This window comes from Sebastes umbrosus, chromosome 18 (genome assembly GCF_015220745.1).
Source record: "Sebastes umbrosus isolate fSebUmb1 chromosome 18, fSebUmb1.pri, whole genome shotgun sequence".
Lineage (NCBI taxonomy): Eukaryota > Metazoa > Chordata > Actinopteri > Perciformes > Sebastidae > Sebastes > Sebastes umbrosus.
Genome location: NC_051286.1, coordinates 6,108,651 through 6,126,954, shown reverse-complemented (window position 1 = coordinate 6,126,954; position 18,304 = coordinate 6,108,651). Strand labels below are relative to the sequence as shown.

General features: G+C 39.4%; 1 protein-coding gene across 1 annotated transcript; it reads left to right on the top strand.

The window, feature by feature from the left end:
- Positions 1-1,112: 1,112 nt before the first annotated feature.
- LOC119477228 (vesicular inhibitory amino acid transporter-like) lies at positions 1,113-15,579 on the top strand. Its single transcript, XM_037751195.1, has 8 exons — positions 1,113-1,216; positions 1,488-2,109; positions 8,816-8,952; positions 10,565-10,685; positions 10,898-11,100; positions 12,413-12,650; positions 12,886-13,048; positions 14,890-15,579. The coding sequence occupies exons 1-8, from the start codon at positions 1,113-1,115 to the stop codon at positions 15,201-15,203; spliced, it is 1,902 nt and encodes a 633-aa protein (XP_037607123.1). The 3' UTR covers positions 15,204-15,579.
- Positions 15,580-18,304: the final 2,725 nt, after the last annotated feature.

Genomic DNA, 18,304 nt, shown 5'->3' with positions numbered 1-18,304 from the left:
AGGCGGGTCATCAGATTACTTTTTGTTGCAAGCCAATGAACTTTTAAGCAGTAGGCTATTGTGATAAACTTTCCACAGCTCGAAAAAACAAATGGGAAAATGTAAAACTGTCTGAATGTGAGGCAGGTGTTAAAACACTGAATCCATGAAGAGTTTTGCTGTGTATCAGTGTGCTGCAGAACTTTTGGAAATAAAAGCTCCAGGTGGTAAAACAAAGCAAATGAAACACAGCTTTGGATGCAATAGACAAAGAGCACATAGGAGGTTGAAATAAAAGAGTTGAAAAGAACTGAATGGAGTATAGAGTACAATCAGAAGTGAAGAGTTGGACAGAAGTTTTGGTCCAGTTGTGTCCAGCGAGTAACACAACTGTTCAGTGGCTCCTCCTGCTGCCCTGCACAACTCACCACAGTCTGGGGCAAAAACTGAGGCAAGCAGGTTCAAACGACCATAAAATCACATGGAATAAGGGATAACAATGTGAATATTTAATCCATTTGTGTAGAGAAGTTTTATCACTAAACTCTTAAACTTCCAAAAAAGTGTGTGAAACTAGTTGACTTTTATTACTGGAATAACCAACGATGATGCAAAGGTTGTTAGATAATGACATACAGTTGGTAATCAAACACAACCACCTAAGTCTGAAGGTTTTTCATTAGAACATTGCTATTATGTAATGCAAGTTTATATTTTATATCAGCATGTAAAAGTGAAGACATTTTATTCTGCAAAAAAAAGAATAAAAAGTTCATTAAACTAAGTTTTTCCCTCCACTTCATTGCTGAGTGCACTTATCTGCTGGGAAGGCCGTTGTAGCTGTTTACTCCTTCACTGTTGAAAACACTGCTATATTATAATGTTACAGCTCACCAACTTGTCAATCAATTCATGCATCTGTGCATGTGTGTATAATGCAAGTGTGTGTGTGTGTGTGGCTCAGGTGTTTGTACAGTTTCTTTACAGGCAGATATTGTGAGTGTGTTTCTGTGTATATTTGGAGATGATAATTTGTGCATGAGTATGTTTATGTGTCCAGTATCAGTCAAGTTCTCCAGACCCTCAGACCTCCAGATGCAGAGAGGCTGACTTGTCACACAGCGAGGCTGAAGATGGGCTCTCTCCGCTGGGCTCGGAGCTCCGGGCAGCCCTGGACTGCTGCTGGGTCTCTGTGGGGCTGGGCAGCGTCGAGGCTTCACCTGGACTGGACAACAAGGTGAGTCATATACACATTCATATACTGAATATAATAATATAATATAATAATAATATATATAATGATATACTGTTGTTGTTTTTATTCAGTTCAATCTGCTAGATTCCAACAATTTATTGGCAATATTGTTGAGAACTTTAGTTATTTTTTTAACTGCCCAAATCCTCACACAACTTGGTCTTCCTAATGGAGTACAAATATGCCATTTTAAAGTGGATGAGGGCACAGAAACCATGAACTCAAAATGTAATAAAGTGTTTTTGATCATCAGGTTGTTTCAGGAGGACGAAGAGATGCTGATTCTGACCCACAGTGATGAGCTCAACAGAACCTACAGTGAGGACAGCAGATCGCCTTTTGACAACATCCCAAACAAAAATTACACAAGCTCCGATGACACCAGAGGAACCAGAACTCTGACTGAGCAAGATAATCCCAGCATCCCAGGATCCACCAGCACCTTACTGCAGGAGAGTCCAACTGTTAAAGAAACCAGAGCTACTGTGATCTCCACTGGACCCGCAACCATCACCATAACCTCAGCAGTTTCCACAGTAGACTCCTTTTGGTTAAAAAACACCAAACATTATGGCAAAGGGATGGGAAGCAACAGTGAGGAGAACCCGAGTTTCAACCAGAACCAGGGTAACAAGAAAGGATCCTACAGGCTGTTTAGAGGGAGTATGCAGAAACAGAGACTTTCAGAGGATGGAGAGGAGAAAAAGGATGGAGAGGAAACTGTGGAAGGGACGTTTCAGTTCTGTGAAGAAGAGAGAGCGAGGATGAGTTTGGCTAATCCAGTTCAGAGTCCAAGTACTGGCACCACAGGTCTGAAACCTCCTCTCACCATCACCGCCTGGGAGGCTGGCTGGAACGTCACAAATGCTATACAGGTACACTCATACGTGCATGGGCAGAAATGTTTTCTATACATGAGAAAAGCGAAAGAAAATACTATAGATTTGGTATACTTTGATTTAAAAACAATTTCATGTTTTAGTTTATTAACCCCAAATAACACATAATTCAGATTACTGTGAACCAGTGTTGTACTCAAGACCACCTAAACTGAGACGAAGTACTGACCAAGACCAGAGTGTATCGAGAAAAGACCAAGACTTTGAGAGATTGAGATCCAAAGTCAGGACTAATACCGAGGCAGTGCAAGACCGAGTCAAGACCAGTGCGAGTCCCACACTGCATGCATGACAGACTTAGGATAAAATGTGGGAAATGCAAACAATAGGCACTCCTCAAATTTAAATCTGAAAGATCCACATTCCCAAAGAAAGATGCACAGAAAACAAATGAAGATTACTCTTCATTCACCTCTTTTATTGTCATGTATTGTGTGGGTGTGTATCAGTGTACCGTGAGAAATGAGGCATTTTATGGTGAGGTGAAGTTTACGTGTGGGGATTTCCCTTTGTTTTCTATAAGCAAACAAATACAGACACAAATATACTAAGGAGCTGAAATCAATTTAACCATCTTTATTCAGCTCTCCTTTTCCATATTTTATCATCCACCTAACACAACATCATTTTCTGTATTGTAATGTGTGTGGTCGGGTAGAGGTGACAGCCGTTAACAGTAACGTAACAAACATTTCAAATTAGAAATGAGTCAAGTTATTGGTTGCATTTGCAGCAGGAAGTTTTATATCCAATCACAGTAATGATGTTAACAAATAAATCAGACAATGCACAGGTAGTTTAGTGATAGACAGTAGTGGTCTTTGTCTGAGACCGAGACAAAACCGAGTAAAGATGCGGTCGTTTCCGAGAAGAGACGGAGACCTTCAAAATGTGGTCTTAAGACCGTTCTCGAGACCAAGACTGATCTCGATACCACAGTTTTATTGGACTTATGAATATGTTTTCCTACTTTCCAGACAGCCATGTTGCAATTTCACATCCCTCTTTGATCCCTTTTCCTGTTTCCTTGGCAAGACACAACCCCACATATCAGTCACCTAAGACCTCTACCACCAAATAAATGTAATGTAATGAAGGATGACATGAAAAACTAATCCAAGGCAGTGAATTATGTGTCGGTCAAAGTTATTCAATCATTGCATAGCAATCAACCTGTGAAGCACAACTGTCGGCTGCTGAACATCAGTCTCCTGAGTTTGAGTTCCCGATAACACAGCTCATGTTTATTGCAGCTGCAAACGTGGAATTAATTATTTTGTTGGTTCAATTTCAGCATGTCATTCCTCCTTTTTGTCAAAAACTTGATGTCTCCATCTCTCTCTTGCAAAATGCAAAATGTAAAATGTAAATGCAAAGTGTTTAGGTGCAGAGCTGCACACTACATTAGAAAAAAGCATTAAACAGACAGACTATTTAATTCGCTTCCATTGTGTTTTGATATTACTAAACAACGCTTTGTGGTCTTGCAGGCTTGTTTGTCTGGCACGCTCCGGTCTTCATAATCAAACAAAGTGTGAATCAAATCATTTTATAAAAAAAGAAAAGCTCCAGGTCACAGTGTGTCCTCATGGCGGTAATGCTAATAGCTTATTATGCTGTAAACGCTGAGCTGTATTCAACCGCTGCACTCATGTAAATGTGTCCTTTCACTGAATAACTGTGGTGTAATTGAACGGCGTCACTGGGTCCGTAAAGAACATTATGACATTAGGGCATCAATACACATGCACACACACACACACACGCACACACACACACACACACACACACACACACACACACACTAACAAATGATGACACATGCATGCAGACATGTTCATTCAGGAGTCAAGGTCAATTTGCATCAGACGTAAACACACAGATTTTAATTCACTGTTAGCGCTGCTGTCAGTACATAAATACACATGATATTTAGTAGATAAACAATATTTTATGTGTTTGGTTTGTTGATGCTAGTCTATTTATCTGAAAGACAGGATTTTATGTCTGTGTTATATTACATATTATTGATTTAAAGGTACAGTGTGTAGGATTTGGCGGCATCGAGTGCTCCTCCGCTTACTCCTCTCTTTCCAAGACTGCGGTAACGTGAGCCGGCGAGTGCAAAACCGTGGTAACCCCGATCACCTCGCTCAGAGGCCATCCATACCATAATAACATTGCTTTAGGAGCAACAGAAGTCAGCTAGTGGTTCCACGGTTTTGCACTCTGCGGCTCACGTTACCGCAGTTTCACATATACTGATGCTTTGTCAGACGCCTTGGCGTCACTTTTTGCTCGCAGTAAACACGTGCTTAATGTTGTGAATTAAACAAAAACACTTGCTTAGGTTTAGGCAACAAAACTACTTAGTGTGGTTTCGGAAAAGTGTGACTTGATGTTGTGAACACGGGACAAAAACAAACAGCTGATTGTAAAGTGAAAGTGAAACGTAACACACGGGACACGAACAGCGGTCTCTTTAAACTACGTCACCACCACAGCACTTTCTCTGAGCGTTTACTGCTGCCGCGGATGGGTTTACATTGTAGTTAATGGAAAGCCCGGCGTGTCAAATACTAGCGATAAAGGGTATCTTGTGCAGCGGTATCGAACACAGACAGCCGTGACAAAGCGTCTGTATTTGACTCCGTGGAATGAGAACGGGCTGAAACACAATGATTCTTAGTTTCAGGTGATTATACACTAATGAAAACACTAATAGACCCACAGAAATGTTACTCACTAGTCCTTTAAATTGCCTTTTAAAATCAATGATTTGTCAATGCTTTCGTCTATATTTTAATTAATTTGTCCCTAAAACCACGCTGTGATTTGAATAGTTCCTATTTTACTGTATTTTCCTGCAGCATGCTTTGTTTTCTAACTGTGCTGAAACAGTATGGGTTTCTTTTTGGGGTTGTTGGGTTGGTTTTATAGGTTATTCATAACCTGCAGCAGCACGCTGTAATCAGGAACCCTAACCAAATGGATTGCTCAGTAATCCCCTCGGTTGAGGTCACAGACAGGTGAAGATGAGGTGAGTACCGGATGACTAACATAGCAGGAAGGAGTCTTTTTCATTAATGGTGATGATTCACTGGATGCTTGAAAACCTCAGACGGTGACGGATGACCACATCGTAACGATAAGAGGCGCAGGATGTATCAGATGTATAAACATCAGTGCCATTTATTTGTTAAGGCTAACAGATGTCTAGTAATGGAAAAAAAGAACATCAGTTTTATCTCCCATCAAGGCTAAAAAGAAAATATGTATTTTCCGGTGTTTGTTTATTGATGCCAATATAACTCTGATACGACTGTCTGCCAGCTTAATAAACTTTTTATTAGAGAGCAAATTTGCTGCCAAAAATGCTAAAACCAGCTCCAGCTCTCCAGACTCCCGACTTGGGAATATTATGAAACTCAGTTTTAATTCCAACCCGACTGTTAATGAGGCAGATCCTCTTTTAGTGTCTTCATCTCAGATTAGAGACGTGGACATTTTGTTTCTGTCACTGAGAAAAAAAACTGATATCAATCTAACTGCCTGTGATTGTCGGCTTTTCGGCGACATTTTACCATAAACTGGGCTGGAAATTCAAGTTCTAAATGGGTTTTTCACACCCAAACACACGCCGTAGGGAAATGAAGAGTGTCCCCATTTTGTTTTGGGGAGATTGCTGTCAAAAATTATTTGGTTCATCACGCTGCCAAATACATCCCAAGACCCTGCAAATAGAGAAGCTGAATAAATATGGCTGGTTGTCCATTAAAAAAGTTACTTTTATGCAGTTTTAGTGTCGTCTTCCACCAGTTATTTGGTACATGATCTCCTATATTTATTTATATTATCATGTTATATTATTATTTCCCAGGAGTCAAGGTGACGTCTTCAGATTGTTGGTTTTGAGGATGAACTGCTGTAGCTGACTCGATCTCAAAAACCCATCGGCTATCGGTCGGAAGACAATTTAGCCTCTGTTAGCCAATATTTCGAGCGGATAATACTTCCTCTTCCATGCGCTGGTCATTGCTTACAGTCCGATTAGTACCTTGAGACGTGAAAATGGAGTTGGAGTTGAGAAACGATGTCTATGACCGGATTGCATATCTGCATTTATATTCAGATATCTGTTTATAGAGATGAATTAAAAAGCTAAATCATCGTCAGACGATAGCCGACGAGTCCGGAGATTGCGTTTCGGCTCAGTTTGAAAGACGTGGGCCTAAAGAAGGCAATTTTGATAAAAGATTGTAGTTGAAAGACAGTCGCATTATGGGAAATGTGGATCAACTTGGGCTTAACTCATACTAGGGACTAAAAGTGGGATATCTCAGCTTTGTTGCTTTGATTTTGACCATACGTTTAAAAATCTGTGAGTCACTCAACTTTATGGAAGTACTTCACTAAATTACTGGAGTACCCCTTTAATTAATCATTTACTCTGTTAGAAACGTGTTTAAAAAAAAACTTTCTCAAGTTCACAGCCCAAGGTGACATCTTTAAATTGCAACCAAGAGTTATAATTACATATTATATTATTATACATCAGACAAAAGCAGCAAATTGTCACATTTGAGAATGTATTTGACAGTGAATGTTTGGCATTGTTGCATTGAAAAAAAATTACTGAATTATTAATCAGGTATCAGAATAGTTGCTGATAAAAATTCCTGCGGATCGACTAACCAATCAATTGATTGATTGATTTCAGCTCTAATATAATCTTTACCATAAAAGAAGTGAGATTTTCCATCATCATTGTCGACCTCAGTATGCTGTGTGGCACTTTTCATGATTACAAAGGAAGTATCTAACACTTTCTCTATAGAAGGATTATGAGACAAAACCTTTTCAGAGTTTTTTTTATATTTGAACAAATAAAACAACTTTTGATTAAACTTGAGCGCTATATATTTGTTTAACAAAATGACACTTCCAGTTAATTAAATGTCAAACCTGTCTGTTTCTGCTCCGCATTATCCTCTCATGGTGGTGAGAGACATGTCTCTATCACTCTTTGTGCTCAGCGCATGTGCTTGCATAAAACATCGTGTATGACCTGAAGAGCAGCAGTTGAAATCCTGCACCTGGGAAGTCCAGACAGGAGCAGCGGACGTGTAATAATCTTCTTTTTTTTCAACACCCTTGCTGCGCGATGGATGATATTGAGTATGTAGTGTGAGGTATGAAAAAGGTCAACCTTCCCTGAATAAACTGGGTGTCAGATTATGACAGGATGAAGCTGAAACATCTTCTTCAGAGCCAATCAGGGGGTTTCTTTTCCTCCCTTATTGCACACGTTTGTGATTGGGAGCTGCTTTGGGTTGTGCTCAGAGAAACCAATGAGCTGGCAAAAACACAGAGAGACAGAGACGTGGAGGGAAAGAGAGAGAGAGAGGGGAGATGAGATCAGATACTTGAGCGTCAAACTGCTTTCATCACCAGCAGCTCCATTTGAACATCAAAGCTCTATCAGCATATGCGTAACAGACACCAGTTACAAAATAGAGACTTGAAAGAGAGAGAATGTGTCTGTTTATGCATCCGCAGTGTGTGTTACTACGTGTGTCTGTGTGTCTCCATGTTCTCCATCAAAGTAACGCGTTGTCTCCTCTGATCTCCCCTCGTCCTCCTCTTCCTCTTTCCTCCTTCAACCTCTTGCTCTAGCTGTGAGGTTGCACCTGTCCTTCCTCCTTACTCTCTCTATTTCCTTCTCCTTCGCTCCTCTACTCTCCTCTTTTCTTCCTCTTCCACCTCCACTCTTCCTCCTTTCTCCTCTCTCTGGCAGTCATTTCCCTCGGTGACGACGGGCCAAAGCTCCACTCTCCTCTTCCTCCTGCTCCGGCTGGTCTCCTGCGTCCTCGAACTCTCCGGGCATCACGCCAAAACTCTCCTCTCGCCTCCTCATCGTCCAACCGTGAACGCTCCTTTCTTCCCTTTCCTCTTCAACCATCTTCCTTATTCTTTCCTTTCCTCTTTTCTTGAAGCAACGTCTCAGTCGATAAGTCGACTAATCGGTTGTTTTGGTTTTAGTCGACTAAGATTTCTTCAGTCGATTAGTCGTTTTTTATGCTTTTTTTTATGTTGAATGACTTATTTCTGAGAAACTCATGAGCACATCTCTGGTAAACACCAGATTTAAAGTGGTTCTTTAGTGTGATTCTTTGTGGAGAAACTTCAGAGATCTGTCGATTAACCCTCTGAGATCCGCGATCCTGACTGACTTTACTGTCTGTCAGAGGCTCTAGTAGGTTCACTTTTAGGGCTAGAGTGAAGCTACAGATCTCATATGAAACTAAAAAACCTAAGGAATCTATTCATACTAGCTTGTCGGAAAGGAGACTAAATAACGCTCCAAAGTTGGGCTAAATTTTAGTGAGGAAAAGCTGGCATGGCCATTTTCAAAGGGGTCCCTTGACCTCTGACCTCAAGATATGTGAATGAAAATGGGTTCTATGGTTACCCACGAGTCTCCCCTTTACAGACATGCCCACTTTATGATAATCACATGCAGTTTTTCGGATGAGAACGTGTTGGTATGACAGTATAGAGACAGGAAACACAGGGAGAACGTGACGAAATGGCATAATACAAAGGTTTAAATGGTCTCTTCTCATTTCTTATGTTCCACACAAACCTATTCTTTCTTTCCTTCTCTCACTTCTCTCCTCAGGGTATCTTTGTGTTGGGTTTACCCTTCGCTCTGGTCCAGTCAGGTTACGTGGGTCTCGTTTTGCTGGTTCTGTCAGCCTGGGTCTGCAACCACACAGGGAGGATCCTGGTGGCCTGTCTCTATGAAGAGGATCAAAGGTATGGGTTCTATCATCAATTTATAATCAGATTACATTACTTTATTTACATAAAAGCACTTCATCACTGCACTTGGCTTTCTATTCGACTGATAGCAGATGGACTAAGCAACTTATTTAACTTAGTGTCATTGCTGTAGCACCTCTTGGCTCTGCTTCCCAGAGAGCTCTTGTCACTGTGCTCCGTACTGGGATGTTTTTTTCATTGTTGGCTAAGTCAGAGTTTCTGCAGCTGCTGCTCTCCTCTGTATTTTCAGCGATGGCAACTATCATTTGTGACAACAGAGTCGTCCTCATATTTATTCCTTCTCTTCTATTCAGACTCCTCGGGGGAATCTAACCCCAATTGTGGTGCGAACGCTGCAGAGTGGAGAGTTTTTAGAGTCCAAATACACAAACATGTTATTCTATTCATTCAGCAGTGGTGAGCCGCCTCAGAAAAACACCGCCGCCACGCAGCTAAAGGAAATGTGTTCTGCAAAACTGTGGTCCATTTGTGGTTTGAGTTTACTTTTGCCTCATTGATTTGTGGGTTCAGTATAATTAAATTCAGATTAGTTCTGAGCTGAGTTTGATTTTGAATATACATTAGCTTGCTGTAAAATAAATGGATGGATGGAGGACGGAACGTGCCAACATAAAAAATAAATGAATAAATAAGTGACTCGATAAATAAATAATGCCATTAAAAGTAGCAAAAATAATATAAAAAATAAATGTATTCATTAATTGATAAAATGTGACATAAATTGATGTTTCTGTTATAATTTGTTTTTTATTTATTTACCTTTGTATTAATTCCCTTATTTATTTACTCTTCTCTTTAATTTCCACTTTTATTTATTCATATATTTATTTTTAGGAATTTTTAAATATATTTAATTATTATTGCATTTTGCTTTATTTATTTTATACTTATTTCTAAATGTATGTATTCATGTTTTATATTTATTTTGAAATGCATGTATTTATGTGTTTATTTATTTATCTATTTATTTATACATAATTTTCCCTTAGCATTTCACAGTCTATTTATTTCCCCAAACATATTTATCTCTTTATATATTATTATATTATATTCTTTCTTTACACATTTATTCATGCAAATGAGGGGACGTTGCTTTCATATTGTGTCATCACTCAGAAAGGGGAGGCAGGTAGGACGTGGCTACACACTGCCCCTTTAATAGTTCAAAGACAACATGCTGTAGCTTTGAAAACAGTATATGTATCAGACACAATTTATCGCAGTAAGAAGCAGGGTTGCAACTAACAATTATTTTTATTGTCGATTAATCTGTCAATTATTTTCTTGATTAGTCAATTAGTTGTTTGGTTTATAAAATGGTGAAAAATCAGTGTTCCCCAAAGCCCAAGATGACTTCTTCAAATGTCTTGTTTTGTCCACAACTCAAAGATATTCAGTTTACTGTAAAAGAGGTGTAAAGAAACCAGAAAATATTCATAGTTAAGAAGCTGGAATCTGAAAACTTTGACTTTTTTCTTAAAAAATTACTCAAACCAATTACAAAATAGTTGGTGATTAATTTAATAGTTGACAACTAATCGATTAATCGTTGCAGCTCTAGTAAGAAGGTGTTTGTATCTTTCAGTGGTGGCTCGGGGTCAAAGGTCAGAGTGCGACACAGCTACCAGGACGTTGTGGAGGCCTGCTGCAAAGGACTGTGGCCCAACTGGCCCGGACTGGGGGGCTGGATGGTTAATGTCGCTCAGGTAACACACACACATACGTAGAAACCAACACACACATACTTTATTCTGCAAATCAGTCTGCACATAAATTGAATCTTGAAACTTTTCTTATACTGGAATACTTCTAGATTACTCTAGCATAATTCAACATTTATAATATAGATAAACTGGTTTGTTTCCCACAATATGCATGAAGTAATCATCTCTTTGCACCTTGTTTCTTTTTATTCCAGGTCATTGAACTGTTGATGACGTGCACCCTGTACCTGGTCGTCTCCACCAGTCTGTTATCTGACAGTCTATCGGTGATGGCTGTTCCTCGATCAGTGTGTTCTCTGGCGTCTCTGATGTTCCTGCTGCCCTGCCTGCTGCTCACTGATCTCAGACCAGTCTCCACTCTCAGCCTGCTGTGCTCCCTGGCTCACATACTCATCAGGTGATTGAATAGAAGACGCATCAGGAGCAGTATAAATTTGTGCATCAGCTGATCGGCTGACAAACTCGCCAATCGTGTTGAATCGAGACAACAAGGCGGTGTTTATAATGTTTAAAATCTGCTCTCGTTCTCACTCCTGTGATCGTTCTGCAGCTGCTGCTGGTTCTGCTGTCTGCTCCCACCTGCTGCTACTCTCTGCTCTTACTGGTTGTTTGATTTATCTCTCATGCCAGGTGTCTTGGTAAATGGAGCTGGGTCTCTTCTTTTGGCTATTAAGTCATGTGCAAATACACATTTCTTCTCAGTTTAGTCCCTCACAATTCAAAGCTTAAGCAAAGAGAAACATATTTCATCTATTTTTTTGCTTAATCTCTTGCTGCTGCTTGGATTAATTGGGACTCACCCTCGGGAGCAGATGTTAAATAATTAAATAAAAGTAACCATTTGTTGCGTACACAACGTTCAACGCTCTGAAGAAGTCGTATGTCTATTGTGATGTGAGCCAATTAAACAAGTGTAATGTTAGTATTATGTCCTCCTTGATTTTGAAATCTTGGATGTGCTACCCTATCACATTTTTATACTCACAATGTATACTTAATAAAGTAATAGTAATAATACCACAGTGTAAAAATATTCGGTGGCAAGTAAAAGTCATGCTTTAAAAAATGCACTTAAGTAAAATTACAAAAGTATTAGAATAAAAATATTCTTAAAAGTATCAAAAGTAAAAGTAATTATTATTATGCCCATTTCAGAGTAACATATATATTATATTATTGAATTATAATTATTGCTGCACCACTGTAAACATCACATTAATATTGCATCCAGTTATGGTGTGGGAAATTTTAAATACTTAACTCCTGGGCGACTTAATCTACAATATAGTATCATAATTTATTAGTTGATTCAGATTATTAATACAAAATATAAGTAACTAAAGCTGTCAGATAAATGTAGTGCAGTAAAAAGTACAATATTTCACTCTGAGATGTAGTGGAGTAGAAGTATAAAGCAGCAGAAAATGGAAATACTCAAGTAAAGTACAGTGCTTGAGTAAATATACTTAGTTACTATTATTTCTTGTATTTTATTTTCTATAATTTATATATTTCTTCCATTGTTTTCCTAATAAACAGCTCTTACTAGACCACCCTGTACAAATAAGAAACAACATCAAACATTTAAAAAAGTAACTTTATTTATTTATTTTTTAAATAAAGGTTGAATAGATGAAAGGATTACCATTACATTCATTTTAGATGTTGTTTTCATAGAGCATTATCTTTTGTCTCTGACCCTCTGTCAGCCTGCTGGTCATGCTGTACTGTCTGAGTCGAGCCAGCAGCTGGTCCTGGTCCACTCTGTCTCTGTCCGTGGACCCGGAGGACTTCCTCGTCTCCGTGGGCGTCATCATCTTCTCCTACACCTCGCAGATCTTCCTCCCTCCTCTGGAGGGCAGCATGGAAGACAGAGGGCAGTTTAACGCCATGCTGGGGTGGACGCATGGAGCCGCCTGCATCATGAAAACTCTCTTTTCTTTACTGGTTAGTGTGACACAGCAAATGTTCCCGTAATTGTTGAGTTGATAGCGTTGCTTGTATGAGTTTGTGATGCCTCTGTGTTGTCTATATAGTGGAATATAGTTTTATTTTATAATTTGCTGATGGTCAAATGTCCATCATCGACATCTGGCTGACAACAGCCGGTCTAATCAAGAGATGGAAGAAGGGACGGACAAATGGAGTGATTGATTGACTGATTGTTTCCGTCCTCCATTAGGCCGTGTTGACCTGGGGGGCAGAGACCAGCGAGGTCATCACAGACAACCTGCCCTCTGACCTTCGACCTCTCGTCAACCTGTGTCTGCTGGCCAAAGCCCTGCTGTCCTACCCTCTGCCGTTCTACTCTGCTGCTGAAATACTGCAGAGCTGTCTGCTTGGAGGTGAACATCACAGATGACAGGTCGATTTTATTGCCCCAAATATTGTCCCAATACATGAAGTGAGAGTTCCTTCAGGCTCATCTATTAAAGATCTAAGGTAAAATGGTTAAGATCATGACTGTAGATCAACATTTTATACGTTACAATATCTGATACATACAGTAGATAACACATGGCCTTAGGTAGCTGCTGTTTCCTTTACTCTAAATACTCTGTGGAGCAGCAGAAGTCTGGAGAATCAGGCCTGAGGCTGGAGGTTCCCTGGATAGTCAAAGAAAATAGCGTTGATGTCTCTCGTACTGTCCAGTTTGCCTTGAGCATAACATTTAATTGCTCCAGAGGTCACCAGTGGTAAACTGTGGTTAGACTGGGCAACTTCCAGGTGGGAATATCTGCAGAAAGGTCGTGTTGGAACGGAGCAGGAGAGCACAGTTGACTTTCTATTAAAGGTTTGTTTAGCCCACTTATGTTACATGCTGACATCCACCCTCGAGGCCACATAACTACTAAAATTATGGCTCCTGAGAAAACATAAATGGTTATAGGTGACCAGGACGTTATAGGAAATATACTGTATGTGTTGATGAACAAAGCTTTGTGTTATTCAGTCCAGATATTCAAACACTGGACACTCAACAAGTCCCGTTAATTCAAATAGAGAAGATTAGATCAGAGGTTCTCAATCTTTTTACAGCCAAGGACCCCTTACGAGATAGAGAATACACCGGGGACCCCCTATATATACATAACATACTGTATATGTAAGTTATGTGAAAGAACAACACAAGAGAAATGTTAGAAAGATATTAGACATGTATTAAACATATTTGCAGATCCTAAGAGTTATAGATTTGTTAGATTAGAACATCATTTATGAACTATTTTACTGTAGATTTAGAAATGATAAATATTATTTGTTGAACTATGAAGAAAACTTGTAAAGAAAGAAAAATCGATCATGATAATTTAAATGACTGAATCAGAAAACTTTTCACGCACACCACTTTGAGAATCACTGGATTAGATAACATTATTAATCCCCAGCGGGGGGATCTAGTTTGGCTGTCCACAGTGACAAATAACAAAAGAGACACAAATTCAGACAGGTCACAGCAGACAACACATGAAATACGTACTGCCACTACACTAGTAACACCAACAACAACAACACATTCAAGAGGATGTTGGTGTATCTCAGAAGTTAACCTAACAACTAAAAAACAATGTTAATACAATAAATTAATTAATTAATCAATAAAAGTCTGATCTTGAAGGATGCACCAAAAATCTAGTCTGATAAAATAAGCAAAACATAGTAAATAAAACTTCAGAAATTATGTCAAAAAATACAACATATAACTCAGAAAACAAACAAATATCACATGCCACTTATTTCCATCTGAGAGTTGAGTGATCAGGGAAACTAATGTGTTCACTGTCAACACATTTTGTCACCACGGCTGAACTTTTCATACTTATTGACTGTCAACAGTCGTGAAGTCAACACGATACTTTACCTTTGCGCCAAGTGATGTCATGTCGTTTAATGATGAACATTTCAATAATAATATGCAATGGTCATTTAAAGCTTCTCTGTCCTCTACAACTTATATTTAAAACACAACTCTCAATACTTACAGTAAATAATGTCACTTAAATTGTCCTCGTATGCCCTCTTTAAAATGATGTAATACTGTAAATAAGAAAAAAAGTTCAAGGCTGATGATACCTCTATATAGATGCAACTGGAAAACAATGAGTCAGACTAGAGCGACCCATAAACAAACATTGTTAACACAAACTGCCACCAAAAGCAACTTCTCTGTTCAATCTTCCTACAGATGTCTCATCGTACTCCAAACACGGAGGTCGAGGCGTGTCTCGTCCGGCCCTGCTGGTCCGCACCGCCCTGCTGATGACATCATACCTGCTGGCCCTGCTGGTCCCCAGGTTCTCCCTGCTGATGGGTTTGACAGGCAGCGTGACCGGGGCGACCATGACACTCATACTGCCGTGCCTGTTTCACCTCCGACTGCAGTGGGGCCGCCTCGCTGTGACGGAGCGGCTGATAGACGTGTGTATACTGAGTCTGGGGGTCGTCTGCAGTGTGTCTGGTGTGATTTGTTCAGTGAAAAGACTGGTGGAAGGACTGTAGGATGATGGATTGATGGATGGAAAGGTAGATGTGTGGGCAGATCAAACAGGTCATTTTGAGGACAGTTGAAAGCTCTCTTTCGTAATATTTTCTGTATTAGAAAACTGTATCAGTGCATGATGACTCTAGTCCTTGAAGCAGCAATAATCAATAATTTCATAGTTCATAGTTAGTTCACATGAGTAAGTATGTCAGAGGAGTCAAAAGTGTCAAATCCACTTAAGACGATCATCAACTCTGAAGTTCCCCTCAGCTTTACTAAGCATTTTAGTGTCTTTCAGCTCGCAGTTTTGGTTTTCTGGACCACAACTTTACTGTTTTGGTTCACTCTCGTTGCTCTGCAGTGTCGTTTATCGTCACATACGTCACTTTATTTTTGGCATCAAAACCACTATAGTTACCCTTGGCATCACTACAAACTACATGGTTGGGCTCAAAACTACTATGTTTGTAAAGTGAAAGTGAAACTGAACGTTGTGAACACGGGACGCGAACGAACGGCTGATTGTAACATGAAAGTGAAACTTAACATACAGGACATGAACAGCGGTCTCCTGGATGAAAGTTTTGTGTGTGCTGGACCCATCCAAACACTGACGGCTGTGATGTGACAAAGTAAAAGCTTTAAGGATCTACAATACACTACTTGTGCGACCTGTCAATCACAAGGTAGCCACGCCCTGAAGCATCCCCTGCTTTATGATCTATTTGACTCTAAGTGGGACCATAATTTACTAATGAACATCATTCTGTATTGAAGAAGACTTGAAACTAGCGATTGAGACCATAAACTCATGTTTACAATGTTTACTGAGGTAATAAATCAAGTGAGAAGTAGGCTCATTTTCTCATAGGCTTCTATACAATCAGACTTCTTTTTGCAACCAGAGGAGTCGCCTCCTGCCTACAATATAGTCATGAGTTAGTCAAAGCATATTCTGCAGCAATGTAAGGACAGTAAAATCCTGAAGTTACCATGGTGAAATATTATTACACGTGGAGCCAAGTGAAGATGAGAATTAATCAGCAATACAAAATAAAAAACGGTACGTCAGCCAGCATGTTTCTTTAAGCTTCTTATAGAAGACCCACCTGTCAAAACACGGATGGCAGTCTATTAACCAAACCATCAAAACTTTTAAAAATCTCATTTCCCACACTGTCTTGTTTGTGAGAAGAAAAAGTAAAAGTAAATGTAGTTCATGTTGTTGTGATTGCATTGGACGGCAAAAGAGGAATGTCACACAAAGTTGGCAATAATGTCAAGAATGTCTGTTCAAGTAGGACGTGGACTTTTGTTACATTCAAAACTGAAGCATGAAAAGTGCAAAATTATAATAAACTACGATACAATTAACTCTATTTTTGAAGATTTAATGTCGAGATGAACCTTTTTGCTGTGCAACATTATTGTAAAAACTCTTCTGCATATATATGTGAACCTTATCTTTATTGTTAAAATGGTCTAATTAGCCTTCAGGAGAAATAAACATTAAAAACTATAACTTATCTCCTCCTCCTTTGGGCTGAATAAGATTAAGTGATTGTCTTATCTCTTGTCTGAATTTGTAATTGTTAAAGTATGTATGGAGTCTGTGTGTGTGTGAGTGTGTGTGTGTGTGTGTGTGTGGCAGGTGGGAGTAATCTTGGCTTTGTTTCGTCTTCTGTTTACGTGCCTCCAACGCACTGTGGAAGTGGGTTGATCCAAACTGTGAAAGAAAAGAGAAGAGAAATAAGAACCACAGAGGAGACTAAAATGGTTTCATTTTTCATACTGTTAAAAATATCTACTGAAAATGTGAAAAGCGAGAGGAAAGAAAAATGAGCAGGAAAAAGATAAGACTGAGAAAGGGCGAGAACTGAATCACAGCTGAATTAAAGAAGGTCAACAGAGGGAGAAAGTTACAGAGGAGAAATTAAAGTTTTCAGTTTTTTTCCTCTGGGAGGGGGGGGGAGTCGATGTGACTGAATTTCTACTAGTTACTAATCAGACATTTAGACACACACATTCACGCATACCACTGCACCACAGTAACCTCTCAAAACTAAAACAATTCCTGAGATATTTTTTTTGTGAGCAGAAATTTATCTCCGTGATATGTGTGGATTTGCATTGTTAACATCTATGGTTCAATCTCATTAAAGTTGTATTTGATCAAGTGCAGAAGAGAATGAGAGGCAGAATGACAAAGAGAGGGGAGGAGGTGCTAAAAAACAACAGGAAACCTGAGACCAAATCGTTTTTGTTGTTAGTCCATAAAGGCTCGATCAACCTTTGACCAGATAACCAGTACCGCACAATGCCAGGTATAAAGCACTTGATATAAAGTGACTAATAGTACTAATGAATAAACTTGAAGGTGCTATTTGCTTAAAAAAACAATTAGCATACAAATGTTGAGGTGTAAGTATAATCAAAGAACGTATATTGCAAAGAAGTGAAAGTCAATTGTTCGTTCCATTGCAACATCAGCGCCCAGCAACAAAGCTACGCTTCCACCATTTTGGACTGAAAGCAGCTACTGGACGCCAGTAAAACGTCCGCCAACAAAGTGCCGTACAAAAGTAAAACTAAATTATTTCTATTCTATTTTCATAATTGTAATGTCTTGACCGAAATGGCCTGTGTTGAACAATAATATATAAAAAATATAAGGAGCGTTTTCAGTCCAAAATGGCGTCAGCGGCTGTTGTCAAAAACACACTGGAGTTTCGTCTCTTTGCTTCTAACGGCACAAAGTAACATAGCAATGTAACGTCGCAGGGTAACATCGCAACGAAACATCACAACGTAACGACACAACGTAACGACACAACGTAACAACGTAACGTAACGACACAATGGTAACACCGTAACTAGTATAAATAAATAAACACCCTTAATAGAATTTCTTACGCAACACTACGTAACAACGCTGCAAGCAGAAACTCAACGTTGACCTTTGATTTCACACAGGACACGAACAGCGGTCTCCCGGGTGAAAGTCTTGTGATTGTTTGACCCGTCCACCACCATTCCTACAGTACAAGCCCTTTGTGGACTTTATCGACTCTTTATACTCGTTATTATACCACGTAACTTCCAATAACGGTCGCTCCAT

Coding starts and splice junctions, on each gene's coding strand:
- LOC119477228 (XM_037751195.1), top strand. CDS start 1,113: ATGGGCTCTCTCCGCTGGGCTCGGAGCTCCGGGCAGCCCTGGACTGCT. Junction 1,217..1,487: donor CACCTGGACTGGACAACAAG/GTGAGTCATATA, acceptor TTTGATCATCAG/GTTGTTTCAGGAGGACGAAG. Junction 10,686..10,897: donor GGATGGTTAATGTCGCTCAG/GTAACACACACA, acceptor TTTTTATTCCAG/GTCATTGAACTGTTGATGAC.